Source organism: Sorex araneus, chromosome 1 (genome assembly GCF_027595985.1).
Source record: "Sorex araneus isolate mSorAra2 chromosome 1, mSorAra2.pri, whole genome shotgun sequence".
Lineage (NCBI taxonomy): Eukaryota > Metazoa > Chordata > Mammalia > Eulipotyphla > Soricidae > Sorex > Sorex araneus.
In genome coordinates, this window is record NC_073302.1 from 402891146 (window position 1) to 402904792 (window position 13647).

Genomic DNA, 13647 nt, shown 5'->3' on the forward strand with positions numbered 1-13647 from the left:
ACTGATATAAATATAACAGGCAGTACTATCAACAGAAATAGGAACAGCAGAAGAAGGAGTTGATATGGGCAGGGAAGATATGAAATTAAATATCAGACACATTGAGCAGATGTTCTGCTGGTACTGCAAAGGTGTAGAAATATACAAACTATTTAAAGTATTTGACTGTGGTTTTGGTGCCTGAGTTGATGAGAGGAGCGGGAGAAGGGACTAGAGATACAGCTAAAACTCTGGCCTCCTTTGATTGGGTGCTCTCAGCTTACTGCATGTGCTCTGATGAGACTGCTGGATAATTCCACACAGTGTACTGCCAAAGGCAGACTACCTGGAGGAGACACGGTCGGTCTAAAACGAGACACTAAGTTTTGGTGAACTAATCAAGAATGGATGTGTAGATCTGAGAGGTTCTCCTAAAAGATATAAATCTTATTTTGGGAGCCTCCCCTGCAGTTCTGGGGGTCACCAGAGTTACACCCAGCAGTGCGAGGCAGGCTATATGTTGCTGGGGAGCATGCTAGATTCACACTCTGCTTCAGCCCTGTGAGTTATTTCACTGCTCCTACAGATGTAATCTTTCAAGCCAGAGGATGCGTGAAATTCTCAATGGTGATAATATTTATAAAGAAGAAATCCAGGAACAAATATGGAGAAATGCTTCTATTTAGAGTATTGAGGGAATCAGAGTTGCTGAGGGGCCAGAGTAGTAGTACAGTGGGTAGGGACTTGCCTTGTGTGCAGCTGACCTGGATTCAATCCCCATTATCCCATACAGTCCCCGGAGCACCACCAGGAGTAATTCCTGAGTGCAGAACCAGAAGTAATCCCTGAGCATCGCCGGGTGTGGCCCCAAAACAAAACAAAAGAGCTGCTGAAAGGGAGATGGAAGTAAATACAAAGATTTTATCAAGAATTATGAAAGTGGGGCAAGATAGAGTACAGTGGATAGGAAGTGGATCGGACGCTTTGTTTTGTCTATGTCTGACCTGTGTTCATTCAATCCCTGGCACCCCCTAAGCACAGCCAGGAATATGTTCTGGTACAGAGCCAGGAGTAACCCCAGAGCACCGCTGGGTGTGCTCCCCAAATTTTTTAAAAAAGGTATGAAATACCTTCATAATACGAAAACCAACAAAGAACACAGAAGCCAAAGGAAAAAAGTGTTTCACAGATTAAAGAGGACAAGGAGAATGTCAAATGCTATAGAGAAGAAAGGAAAGATGAGGAATGGGAGAGATCATAAGATGTGATACTTAGAAAGCCTCTAGTCCTTTAAAGAATTTAGTTTTAGGTGAGGGGAAGCAGTTAGGATAGGTAAATCCACTATGACAGTGACAGCTGGAAATGATGACTCTGGTCAAGAACTGAGTGCTGAAAGTAGGTAAAGGGATAAGTTATGCTAACCTTTCAGTATCTGTACTGCACACTATACTACCTAAAGGGAAAGGAGAGAAAGAGAGCGAGAAAAGAACCTGCCTGTCACAGAGGCAGACTGGGGTGGGGGTGGGGTGGGGTGCGGAAGGAAAACTGGAGTTATTGGTGGGAAATGTACACTGGTGAAGGGGAAAGGTGTTGGAATACTGACTGAAAGAAACCTAATCCTGAACAGCTTTGTAACTTTGTGTCTCATGATGATTCAATAAAACAGAAAAAGAATTTCATTACAATAGTAATTAAAAAGAATATAATACAAAATATCCAAAGATAATGAGTGAATAATGAAGGTGTGGCATATATACACAAGGGAATACTGTGCAGTAATGAGGAATAATAAAATCATGTGATTCGCTGCAAATTGGATGGAACTGGAATGTCTCATGTTAAGTGAAGTCAGAAAAGGGACAAATACTGGGTGTTCTCTCATCTGTGGTTTAGAGAACAAGGAAGGACTGTAAGGTATCAAAGGTAGGCAAACCTTTGGTCCTAAAATACAGAGATGGAAGGGTCAGAGTAGGAGATTTGAAAAAAAAACAATTAGTTTTAGCAATACTTTATTAAATCCTTGAGGACAAACTTAAAAAAACACTACAAACTGACTTGGTTTAGATTAGAGTTAGTAGAAGTCCCAGCAAAGGAAGCTCCACCAAACTCAGTCAAGGAAGGTAACTCTCATGCGAACCCCAGAGTGGCCTTGTAGCGTGAAAGCCTTAAGGCACGCTTCTGGGAATTAGGGATAGTGTCTTAATGGTCCCCTACTACTCGATTGGAGATGGTGCTCAAGGAGTCCCAGCATTTGGGAAGTTGGCCTCCTCCTCCAGACTTTCAAGCAGAGTTTACCATGTAGCTGAGGAAAAGTGAATCCCTTGAAAATTTTTTATTTTGGCAACATTATCTCCTGAACTTTTTCATACTGCAAAACCCCATTCAATCAATGTTTTTATTATCCTTCTGCACCCAGCTGTGAATGATTTTTTTTTTTTTTTGCTTTTTGGGTCACACCTGGCGATGCACAGGGGTTACTCCTGGCTCTGCACTCAGGAATTACCACTGGCGGTGCTCAGGGGAACCATATGGGATGCTGGGAATTGAACCCGGGTCGGCCGCGTGCAAGGCAAACGCCCTCCCCCCTGTGCTATCGCTCCAGCCCCCAGCTGTGAATTATTTTATCTCTACTCACAGTGATTCTTTTCTGTGTTGTTTTGTTTGGGGGCCACACCTGGATATGCTCAGGGCTTACTTCTGGCTCTGTGTTCAGGAATCACTCCTGGTGGGCTTACTGGATCACATAGGATGCCAGGGATTGAACCTGGGTTGACCATGTGCAAGGCAAGCTCCCTATCCTCTGTACAATTTTTCTGACTCTTTAATAGTGATTCTTGCTACTAACCATCATTATAACAGTCTTATGTCTTAAAGGACCTAGTAAAACACTACATTTCTAGAATGCTCTTTTTAGTGTATTTTGCAGTGAGAAAGACATCAATTACCATGCCTCCTGATTTCTTCAGACTGCCTATAGATTGCTCCCTAAGATTTCCCCTTTAACATTCTTTTTTTGGGGTAGGGACACAGCCAGTGCTCAGGGCTTACTCCAGGTTCTGAGATCAGGAATCCCTTTTTATTTTGTATTTTTAAATTAAAAATTATATTTATTTTATTTATTAAAAATGGAATAATCATGAGAGACATAGTTACAGGGCTGTTCATGATTAAGTTTCAGTCATATGATTTTCCAACACCCATCCATTCACTAGTGTACATTTACCATCACCAATTAGGGATCCAAATTTAGAAATAAAGGAGGGATTGCAAATATTTAAACATCCTTTTAAATTATTTTGAGGACTTAGAAAATTCGGCTCGATTCATACATACAAGTTTGTGTATGGAAGTCAGAGACAAAAGGAAACTAGAAACCATGACAAAAAAATTGGGAGGAAGACATGGTGGGTGGGAGGGAAAATGGGGAGAAGGGGGAGGGAAAGAGAGTATTTGGGACAAGATGGGGGAGACAGAGAGGGTGGGAGAGACATCTCAATTATCACCTATTTGCGTTTGAAGGTTTGACAAACAGGATTCAGGATTACCTCAGTGGGATATAATAGTTATACTTCTATGTCCCAACATACTTTTTATTTATTTTTTTTGCTTTTTGGGTCACACCCGGAGATGCACAGGGGTTACTCCTGGCTCTGCACTCAGGAATTACCCCCGGCAGTGCTCAGGGGACCATATGGGATGCTGGGAATCGAACCCGGGTCGGCCGCGTGCAAGGCAAATGCCCCACCCGCTGTGCTATCCCTCCAGCCCCCAACATACTTTTTAAAAAAATTTATTTTTCACTGAACCACTATGAGACACACAGTTACAAAGCTGCTCATGATCGGGTTTCAGTCATACAATGTTCTAACACTTATTAGTCCACCAGTGTAAATTTCCCACCACCAAGCACCCTAGTTTCTCCAACATATTCTTAAACTTTATCTATGCTTAAATATTTTTGCCTGATAAGACCCTTATGAAAAGTTAGATTTCATAAGGTAGAATAAGGTAGTAAGATAGAATCTATTCTAATGAACAAAATCAATCATTTTGTTGTAGTTGTTCAGAGAAGCAATCTCCCCATACACTTTCCTTTCCCTCCCACTCTCTGAAAAGTCACTTTCTCTTACTTTAAACTGCATCATATATCCTGGCTGTATGATGAGTTCTCTAGAGGAGAGAGCATTGTGAGTCTTGTCCTTCTTTTTATTTGGCCAGTAGAGGTGGAAGGATGGATTACCGCAGAATCCTGCTGTCCTTACTGCATTAGGGTAAAAACTCCAGTTTTCTTCATGGGAAGTTCCTTCTGTTAAGGGAAATTAAAAGAAATATATTGTATTGTTCTCTTGAACGGAATGATTTCTCGCTGAATTCCATAAATTTTATGCTGTAGCTTTTTTAAGACCCACTTAAACTTTATTTAATTGGTGTAATGTAGCACTGTAGCACTGTCGTCCTGTTGTTCATCAATTTGCTCGAGCAGGCACCAGTAATGTCTCCATTGTGAGACTTGTTGTTACTGTTTTTGGCATATTGAATTCGCCAAGGGTAGCTTGCCAGGCTCTGCCACATGGGCGGGATACTCTTGGTAGATTGCTGGGCTCTCCGAGAGGAACTGGTATAATATATAAATAAATTGGTGAAATATATAAATAAAATGACAAACCAAATTTAGAGAAGATTATCACAGTAAATGAATGTTCTACATTATGAGGTGGTATCTATATTTTAAGGTGCGACTGATAATCTAGGTAGTGGGCACCATTATGAAAATCTCTTTGGTATACTTCTAAAGCAGTACAATATGTATTTCTGTGGTACAGATATCCCTAGAGATGGGCTGGAGAGATTGTACTGGGGTTGAGACTTGTCTTGTATGTGGTCGACCTTGGCTCAAATCCCCAGGACCTATATGGTTTCTTGAGAATCACCAGGGGTCCCTCCTGAGCAATGAGCAAAGAACAACCCCTGAGCACTGTTGGGTGTCACAAAAAAAAAACCCAAAAAAACCTCCAGCAATTCCTGTAAAAAACAAATATTATTGGGCGGCACTGAAAATTTAAAATCGTGTTTGAATTGGAGCTTATATTTAACAGAACTTATAAATCCTCATTTGACACTTCAACAGTCAACTCTGAAGACTGGGAAAGATAATAACTAACATTTCTTGAGCAGCAAATATGTGCCAGGCATCCTTTTAAGTGTAATTCATGTAATAATGTACCTAAAGACATATATAGACACAGAGGAAAGGAAGTTCAATAACACTGTTCCTTACCGTCATCAAAAGTGTCGACCAGTTGACTGGGGTTGATTTCTGCTCCCCCAATCAAAATATTGTCTAGTGCCCACTGAGCACGCTCCACCCCTGAGACCACAAGTCCATTGCTGATCACAAACGGTTGCCACCAGCGGAGTCGGGTTGTATTGGTGAGAGCATCCTCAGGAAGAAGTATGTAGTCATGTCTAACAGAAATGTATTTCTGATAATCCATCTCATGAAGCAAAGTCCAGGAAATCCCTAGAGTAAAAAACAGAACAACAAAGTAACCTCACTAGAAAACTATCCCAAACCACCAGCTTGCTTTTACTAGTACTAGTAAAGTTTCCCAAATAAATTTCCACCAAATAATAAGAACAGTTTTGTTAACTTTGATATAACACTTATAAACATTGTATCAGAATGAGTCTGATGATTTAAAGGAAAGAATATTTAAAAATTCTTGTCTAAAAATAAAACACTGAAGTAGATGTTATTTTCAGCTCTATTTTTTTTTTGTTTTAGGTCCCTGTGTATATCGCTGCCTAAATAATGAAACACATTCATCTTTTGCATGTTTCTAGCTATTTTATTGTAATTTGAAGCAATTCATAATTTGTTATATTGGAAAGAAGTTTCTCTATTATTAACTAACTGATGACTGAAGGTAAGATGTTTCAGTTAATCAAGAAAACACTTTCTAAATACCCTATGGTACTTCTGTATCATTTATTTATCTTCTAGTTTTTAAGAATACTATATGTTTGTGAAAGCTGATTTTATAAAGACTACATAGAGCTACTGGTCTACTTTCAGCTATTTCAAAATAATAAAACAGAATTTCATTAAAATATGAAAGCCTATCATTAACAGCACTGTAAATCACAGTGCATAAATTAAAAAAACTAATTACATATGTCCTGTTTCCAATAAACCATAAAAGAGTGTGCCAGACAGGTTAATGAAACCAGTGCAGTTTTCTTATAGATTCTTTATAGCATTTATTATATATCTGTTCTTACAAAAGATTTTTAAAAAGACTTAAATAGTTCATAAAATTGCCTTTTACTTGGACAACCATATTAAGTTTATTTAATGGTTGTATCATTCATAATTAAGCTTCAGTTAAGCAAATGAATTTTCCTGAAATTCATAAAGATTGGAGCTTATTTACCTATTTATTTTTGTTTTGGGACTATAATGGATGGTATTAGGGGAGTCTTGGGGTTCAAAGGGATCCTGTATGCAAACCACATGCTCCTGTCCTTCAAGTCATTTTCCTATTCCTTTGAGCCTCTTTTAGGGCCACACCTGGCTGTGTTCCGGGTTTACTCCTGGCTTTTTGCTCCAGGATTCCTGGTGGTGCTCAGGGGCACCTTATTACCAGAGATTGATTTGGAGTTGGCCTATGCAGGGAAGTGTCTTACCCCCATTCTATCTTTGCCCACCATGGAATTTATTTTTCAGTGTGATTTTCTCTCTTGTCCCTTTTTCTGAGTATTTTGCCTTACACAAAAGCCACATGTTCTGGAATGTGCATTCAACCAAGATCTGTAACTGCCTAGGTACTACATTGCCTATTTGCCCTACAAAGTCAGCAAAGCTTTGCAGAGACTTCTTGGAGGGTCATTGGATACATGTCGGACATCTGCTCCGTGGCATGGTTTTCACCCGGAAACGTGCCTCCGTCGGTTGAGTAGTCCAGCAGCACGCCTTCCTTCCGGCAGATGGGCCGATGACAGGAGGTCATATTGTTCTCACTGCCGATGCGCCCCCAGTACTGCAGGAATCTGAAGGCAAACACAAATGATGCACCACAAGAACGAATTAGAACAATCAACTCAAACCTCGATAACTGCACTTTTCACGTATGTGTTCCCTGCGATGCTAGGTTGTGACAAAAATGAAAAATTAGCTTACTTTGCTCCTCGGAGATCCAAATCCTGAGTAATAGCTTGTCTCACTGTGGAACCCCCAAAATAGAGTGCGGTGTCCTCGGCAAGAATCCCACACTCAGTACACGTACTTCCACCTTCCAAGGACATCCATAAATCAGGCTTGATTTCTTCACTGTCAAAGCGTTCCTTCAGAAAAGTCTGGGAAAAAGTAAGTGGGATGTGGTTAAAGATTACTTTAGGTAAACCGATACTGTTATCTTCGATTAAAGAAACTGATTTCAAATGGCTTTCCAGAATACGTTTTTCAGAAAACAAATGATCTATACAATGTTCTTTTCTGTCATATATTGAAGATCATTGAAATTGCTTAAACAATGCATACAACTGGAATCTAAAGTGCATTTATAGAGAATAAAATCACTGTCACTGTCACTGTCATTGTCATCCTTTTGCTCATCGATTTGCTTGAGTGGGCACCAGTAATGTCTCCATTGTGAGACTTGCTGTTACTGTTTTTGGCATACCGAATATGCCACGGGGAGCTTGCCAGGCTCTGCCGTGCGGGCGAGATAATCTCAGTAACTTGCCCGGCTGTTTGAGATGGGCGAAGGAATTGAACCCGGGTCAGCCGCATGTAAGGCAAATGCTCTACTGCTGTGATATCGCTCCAGCCCAAAGAATAAAATAGTCTAAAAAATAAAAATTAACTATAGTAACACTCTTATTTGTCAAGTTACTTAAGCATATACTCCTATAATACATATATTTATTTTATATGAAGTATATGAACTCATTATTTTAAGTTTTAGGCTATCATGTTTATACACAAAAGCTAAAATTTTGGGGCCAGAATGATAACACAGCAGGTAAGGTGCTTGCTTTGGTCCCTGGCATATGGTTCACCGAACACTTCCAGGAGTAATTCCTGAGTACAGAGCCAGAAATAACCCCTGAGCATCTCTGGGTGTAACCCCAAAACAAGACAAAGCAAAAAAAACCCATCCCCCCACACCCCCAAAATTTAAAGAAATAAGATGAAATAACAATCATTTTACACTTTTTCCCAAAAACATTTCCCAATGGATCATCCTGTTCCCTTGGTGTGTACACCCACATTTGGGAGGCTGCTTTAGGCCAAAAGAGTCTTAGTTCCCAGAAATGAGGGAACTCAGGAATCAGAAACCAAAGGTTTTTGCATGAATTCAACAGAAAAATCAGCCATGGAAGTCAGTTTCAAAGATGTTATACAAGTTTGTCAGGGCCAGACTCATAGTTGTGGGCTAAGTGTTCAAAATCTACAATGAAAGGGCTTTGATTGCTCTGTTTTGGGAGCTATACCCAATGGTGCTCAGGGGTCCATGTGGTGCCAGGGTTCAAACATGAGCCCCTTGCATGCAAAGCTTGTGTTAAAGCCTACTGAACTCTTTATCTAGTTTTTCCCTGGGTCTCCAGTTTAGCCTTTTAACTAAAAACAACCACCAACTAAAAAGTTTATCTTCTAAAGAGAGTAAGTCAGATATTAGGGTTCATTATGGTTACATTTTATGAAAAGTAATTTTATCCCATCAACGTGATCAAAAACTTTCTAAGAATAATAATCTCTCTGGTGTTTGTGTACAATCACATTTCAGAACACAGAATGTTCTGAAGAAAAACCTAGGTATAGTCTGGAATTTTTGAATTTTTAATTTTTTGCGATAATGTTATTCATTTCCTAACAACATTCTTTTTCCAAAAGTACATCTACCAAGTATATAAAAGAAGCTTAATTTTGATCTAATAGTCTTTAAATGCAGAGCATTGAAGTTCTTTAATGATATAATTTAGTTAATTTTATGATTGGGGAAATTGTGTTTCAACTTGATCCTACTATTCTTTGTATTCCAGACACCTAAAGCATATTTTTTAGTTTCCACCAAAGGATTCATTTACTGGAACCGTCAGAGAATATTGTGATAATTTATCAATCTTGTACTTGGTTCTTTCTGTTGTTGTTGTTTTAAGACCACACCAGCTCAGGTGCTGCTCTCTGTTCTGTGCTTGGAGGTGGGGTGGGGGTGGTCACTTCTGGTGGTGATTGTCCCCACAGGGACCATATGGTGCTGAGTATCAAACCATGGTCAGCCACATGCAAGGCAAGAGCCTTAACCTCTGTGCTATCTCTTCAGCCCTTGCACTTGGTTTTTATTCTTTTTTGGGGGCCCCACCCAGCTGTGCTCATGGCTTTTTCCTGGCTCTGTACCTAGGAATCACTTCTAAGAGGGCTCAGGAGACCACATACAGTGCCAGGAATGAAATCCAGGTCAGCCATATGCAAGGTGAGTCCTTTACCTGCTCTGTTTCTTCAGCCCCTTCACTTGGTCCTTAAGGTGCAAACTGCAGTCCCAGGCCATGACTCTAGCAGGGGCTTTAACATACCTTCAGAGTGTGAGTCAGGTAGCAGTTGGGTCCCGAGTATCCTGGATCACAGATGCACTGTTCCTTTAGGCAATCTCCATGGCCCCTGCAGTTGTGTAGGCATCCAGGGCCCAGGTAGAAATTATCGATCGCCCACTGCATATCTGAGTACTTCTGATAGAACCTAAACCTTACTGGACTGTGAGCAACATAAGTGCAAAGGAATGAAAAGTAAAGGTTAACTTCATTTAGGTCCATTTTCCTGCGTCCTTTTAATTAAAATATACCACATTCTTGGTGAGAGTCCACAGTCAGAGGGGAACTTTCTAGCATAGTGTAAACATTCTGTATCTTGTATGCAGTGATTATAGGGTGACACATTGGTAAGCACTCACTGTGTCAAACAGTCAGTATTCCTGCACTTCCCTCACTGTGACTTAGACCTCATTATGAGAAGACAGGGAGAATGGGAAAATGGGATGATAACACTGTGATGGTGCTTGGCATGTACTTTATCCCAGCTGACTCCTATGAGATTATCAACCCAACATAACTCTTGACCACTGACTGGGCCCGATATAGGTACTGAGCCAATCTGCCCCAAGAGATGCAAGAAGGTGCTTACTCTAGCTCTATTTGAGATAAAAACTTTCTATTGTTCACAGTTTAGAATATTCTGGGTGCCACACCCAGTAGTGCTCAACTTAATCCTGTGCTCAGGGTTCACCTTTGGTGGGTTCTGGGGACCATCTGGGGTGCCGGGGATTGAACTTGGTTAAGGCACCCCAGATGGTCAACTACAGGCAAGGCAAGTTCCTCCTTGCTTTCCAACCACAAGAACTTCATTTTCAACAGTCTGTTTGAATTGAGTTTTCTGTTTGCAGCTGAACTTGTTCTGATTTAGTTTCCTAGAATGCTAACTAAGCCCGTTAGACAGTTGTTACAGAAAACTGAGTGGTGAACAGTATTTGTAATTAGAATATAATTTATCAATAGGACACAGGAAAAGAGGTTATAAGCACCTTATTCAAAGGCACTTATATGTTCGTGGTCACATATTTTAATTTTATTTCACAAGAAGTTTCTTCATTTTAGACAGGCTATGATTCATGGAGTGGTAGAGGTGTACTCACAAATTTTCTTTATGGATCTATTCTCCTGCTTTTACAATCAAGGGGAAATTGTTTGGAATCGCCTTGAATTAGCTTATCCACAGAGCTATCAGAGAATAGTTTAATCATCTTGTCCTACTGCTGGTTTAGGCTAATTGCTTTTCACTGGAGGTGCAGGAACACAATGCTTTGATGAGAGAAAATCTATAAACTACATTTGTATGAGTAGCACGGATAGTGAGGATTTGTATAAATTGAGTGCAATGCTGTGATTTATAGAAAAGTATATTTGGCTATATATGCATATTTATATAAATGTATATATGTGTACTTCCTTCTATTTTTGGTCTTCATACAAGTTTCTGGCTCACAGCTCCCAAAGCCTTGCCTTTTCATAAGCAGTGAGAGTGATAAAACTGTCCCATGTCATGTAAGGGAGGTGAGCAGCATGAACAGATGAAGGGCTGGTCACCTGGGGAACCAACAAGGTAAGATTAGAAAGCTGAAACTTAGTACTCCCAAATGGACCTCAGGGGAGGTGAGAAGGGGCTGATGTCAATGACCTTGAACTTAATCATGCCTGCCTATGAGTGTCCACTAGAAACTCCACGGAGACCTGGTTGGTGAATGTGAGGAGGTGTGGGGGAGTGACGAACTTGGAAAGAGCACATAAGCTCTGTGCTCTTTCCCCACCTCTTGCCCTACACACCAATTCCATCTGACTTTTCTGAGGTAGACCCTTTTTGATCATTGATGATCCAGAGCAGTGCTCCCTAACTGTCTGCCAACTATGGCCCTCCTGTGACCTTGTTTCTTCCCTGTGCCCTGCCTCCCATCCCCCTAGCAGTTGGCTCCCTAGTCTCATGCCATGGTCCCTCATATTTTTGCCATTTTTACCTGTAGTCCCTGTGGGCTACCTTGGGGGCCTAGTGGGGCCCTTGCTTAAGACAGGCTAAGAATGGAGAATACGCAGACCTGAGAAGAAATGGATTTTCTAAATTTCAGCAAACTAATTAAAACAGAAGTTTGTGTTCTGAGAACCTCTGATTTACAGCCAGTTATTCAGAAGCACAGCTAATAATCCAAGCTTGTCTGTGGAGGGGAGAGGAAGACTCTGCTATATCGCCAGTTTGCCAGATGCATAGCCCAGGCCTCTACTGACACCCAAAGCTGAGAGTGGTATCGGGAGCCCTTTAGTCCATAAATCCAATTTACCTCCCTGTGGATATTGTGTCAGAGTAGAGATGGATTCTCACTCAGCAGATGTCTGAAAAGGACCTGCTGGTATGGGGGAGCCTCTCCCTTCCTAACTACATTGGCACAGGAATTCTAAAGAGTGGCCTTTCATGAACTGATAAGGCATTAATGTGGAAGCGTCTGAGACACAGTGGAACCACATTTTTCACGGTCCATAAAGTAGCCTTGATGTGGTTCGAAAGCTGACACTAGTTCTGACCCATCTGCAGACCCTGAGGTGAGCTGAAGCTTGTGAGGCCCAGTGTGATTATTACAACCTGAGTTTTCCCTCAAGCGAAGGATCACCAATTCGAGAACGCTTGGAGTTAGGAAGGATAGAGAGCAATTCTTCCAATAATCACACACCATTTCAGGTTGGACAGCAGTGTCCTCTAACCCACTTCTGGATACTGGACCCAGGTGTGATTTCATCTTATACTTACTTTCCCACTAAGCTTTCAGGAAGTGGGTAGGTGATTCGTTTCCATCCTTTGGTAGGAAAGAACACAGATGGCTGGGAAACACTTCCAGAGCATTTTGGATCGGCAGGTAAGCACTGAGGGACTAGATAATTCCAGCTTACACCAAAGTCAACAGAATACTGCACATGAATTTGATTCTGGGCAACTTTTTCAGACACTTTGCATCCAACAGAGATCTAATAAACAGAAAAACAGTATCATGAAGGTATCCAAAATGATATTATATTATTTTTCTATAAAGAACTTGGCAGTAAGACATTGGCTTGATCACTTATAGCATACACGATGTGACATTTATCTTATATTTTCAGGCTCATTGTTTGTTCTGCTAATGGACAGGGGAGGGGGTTGACATGGTTGCCCAAGGTGACAAATTACAGAAGGTGCCAAATACATTGTGGGTGGGTGGTGCGGGGGTGGGGGGGTTGGGGAGAAGCTGAAACCTGCGCTTCTGCCATGTCTGGCTGACTGCCTTGGAAAGCCTAGACCCACTCTTACAAATTGTTGTTTGTTGTGCTAATGACCTGGCACTTCTATTTGGCAGAATACTTGACCAAGAAGGATTGCTAACAGCTTTACCAAGTTTAGTATTTTGTTGTAAAATTTATGACTCAATAAATCACTTTCAACTACTAGTAAGATGTAATTAAGTGATAACAGAAGGTATTTTTAATAAGGCACAGCATCTTTTGTTGATGGGAGGTACCCACAATGTGACCTTTGTTGCTAATACAGGGAGATTGAGGTAGTCAGAATAAATTGGTTGAGATAATATCTTGACCAACACTAATTTTGGCATGATGATAATCATGCCTTTGTTTTCTATTCATTTCTTTCTCCAGAAAAAAGAAACAGTCTCCTGTAAGAAAAGTAGCTATAGTCATAAAAGCTTTAATCCTCTTAATGGAAAAAAAAACTCTCTACATCATATGATTTAAACTGATAATAACTGGTTATTATCAGTTTATTATATTTCTATGATCACTATTTTGCCATATCATTTAATTTTGAGCAGAAACACATTTAGTCTTATAAAAGTTTCACCTTGAAATAATTAGGAAATAAAAGTTTTATTCATCAAGTTACATGTAGTTGTGGTATATTACCTTAATGTTAACATTTATTCTTTCCCCCCTCAAAAGTACATTGGTTTGGGGGCCACACTTGGCAATTTTCAGTGGCTTATTCCTGGTTCACTTATCAGGGATCACTCCTCATGGTTCTTGGGAGCACTTGAGGGGTGCCAGGGATCGAACCCAGGTCAGCCACATGTAAGTCAAGTG

General features: G+C 40.6%; 1 protein-coding gene across 3 annotated transcripts in view; it reads right to left on the reverse strand.

Annotated features, from left to right (window-relative positions):
- RELN (reelin) overlaps window positions 1-13647 on the reverse strand; it is a 530126-nt gene that overhangs the window by 22583 nt on the left and 493896 nt on the right. For all 3 annotated transcript variants that reach the window (XM_055133703.1, XM_055133707.1, XM_055133712.1), the window contains exons 52-57: window positions 12326-12540; window positions 9556-9733; window positions 7160-7335; window positions 6923-7029; window positions 5258-5500; window positions 4110-4285 (exon numbers count right to left, since the gene is read on the reverse strand). In XM_055133703.1, coding sequence (XP_054989678.1) covers window positions 4110-4285; window positions 5258-5500; window positions 6923-7029; window positions 7160-7335; window positions 9556-9733; window positions 12326-12540 — 1095 coding nt within the window. The remainder of the gene's footprint in view (window positions 1-4109; window positions 4286-5257; window positions 5501-6922; window positions 7030-7159; window positions 7336-9555; window positions 9734-12325; window positions 12541-13647) is intronic.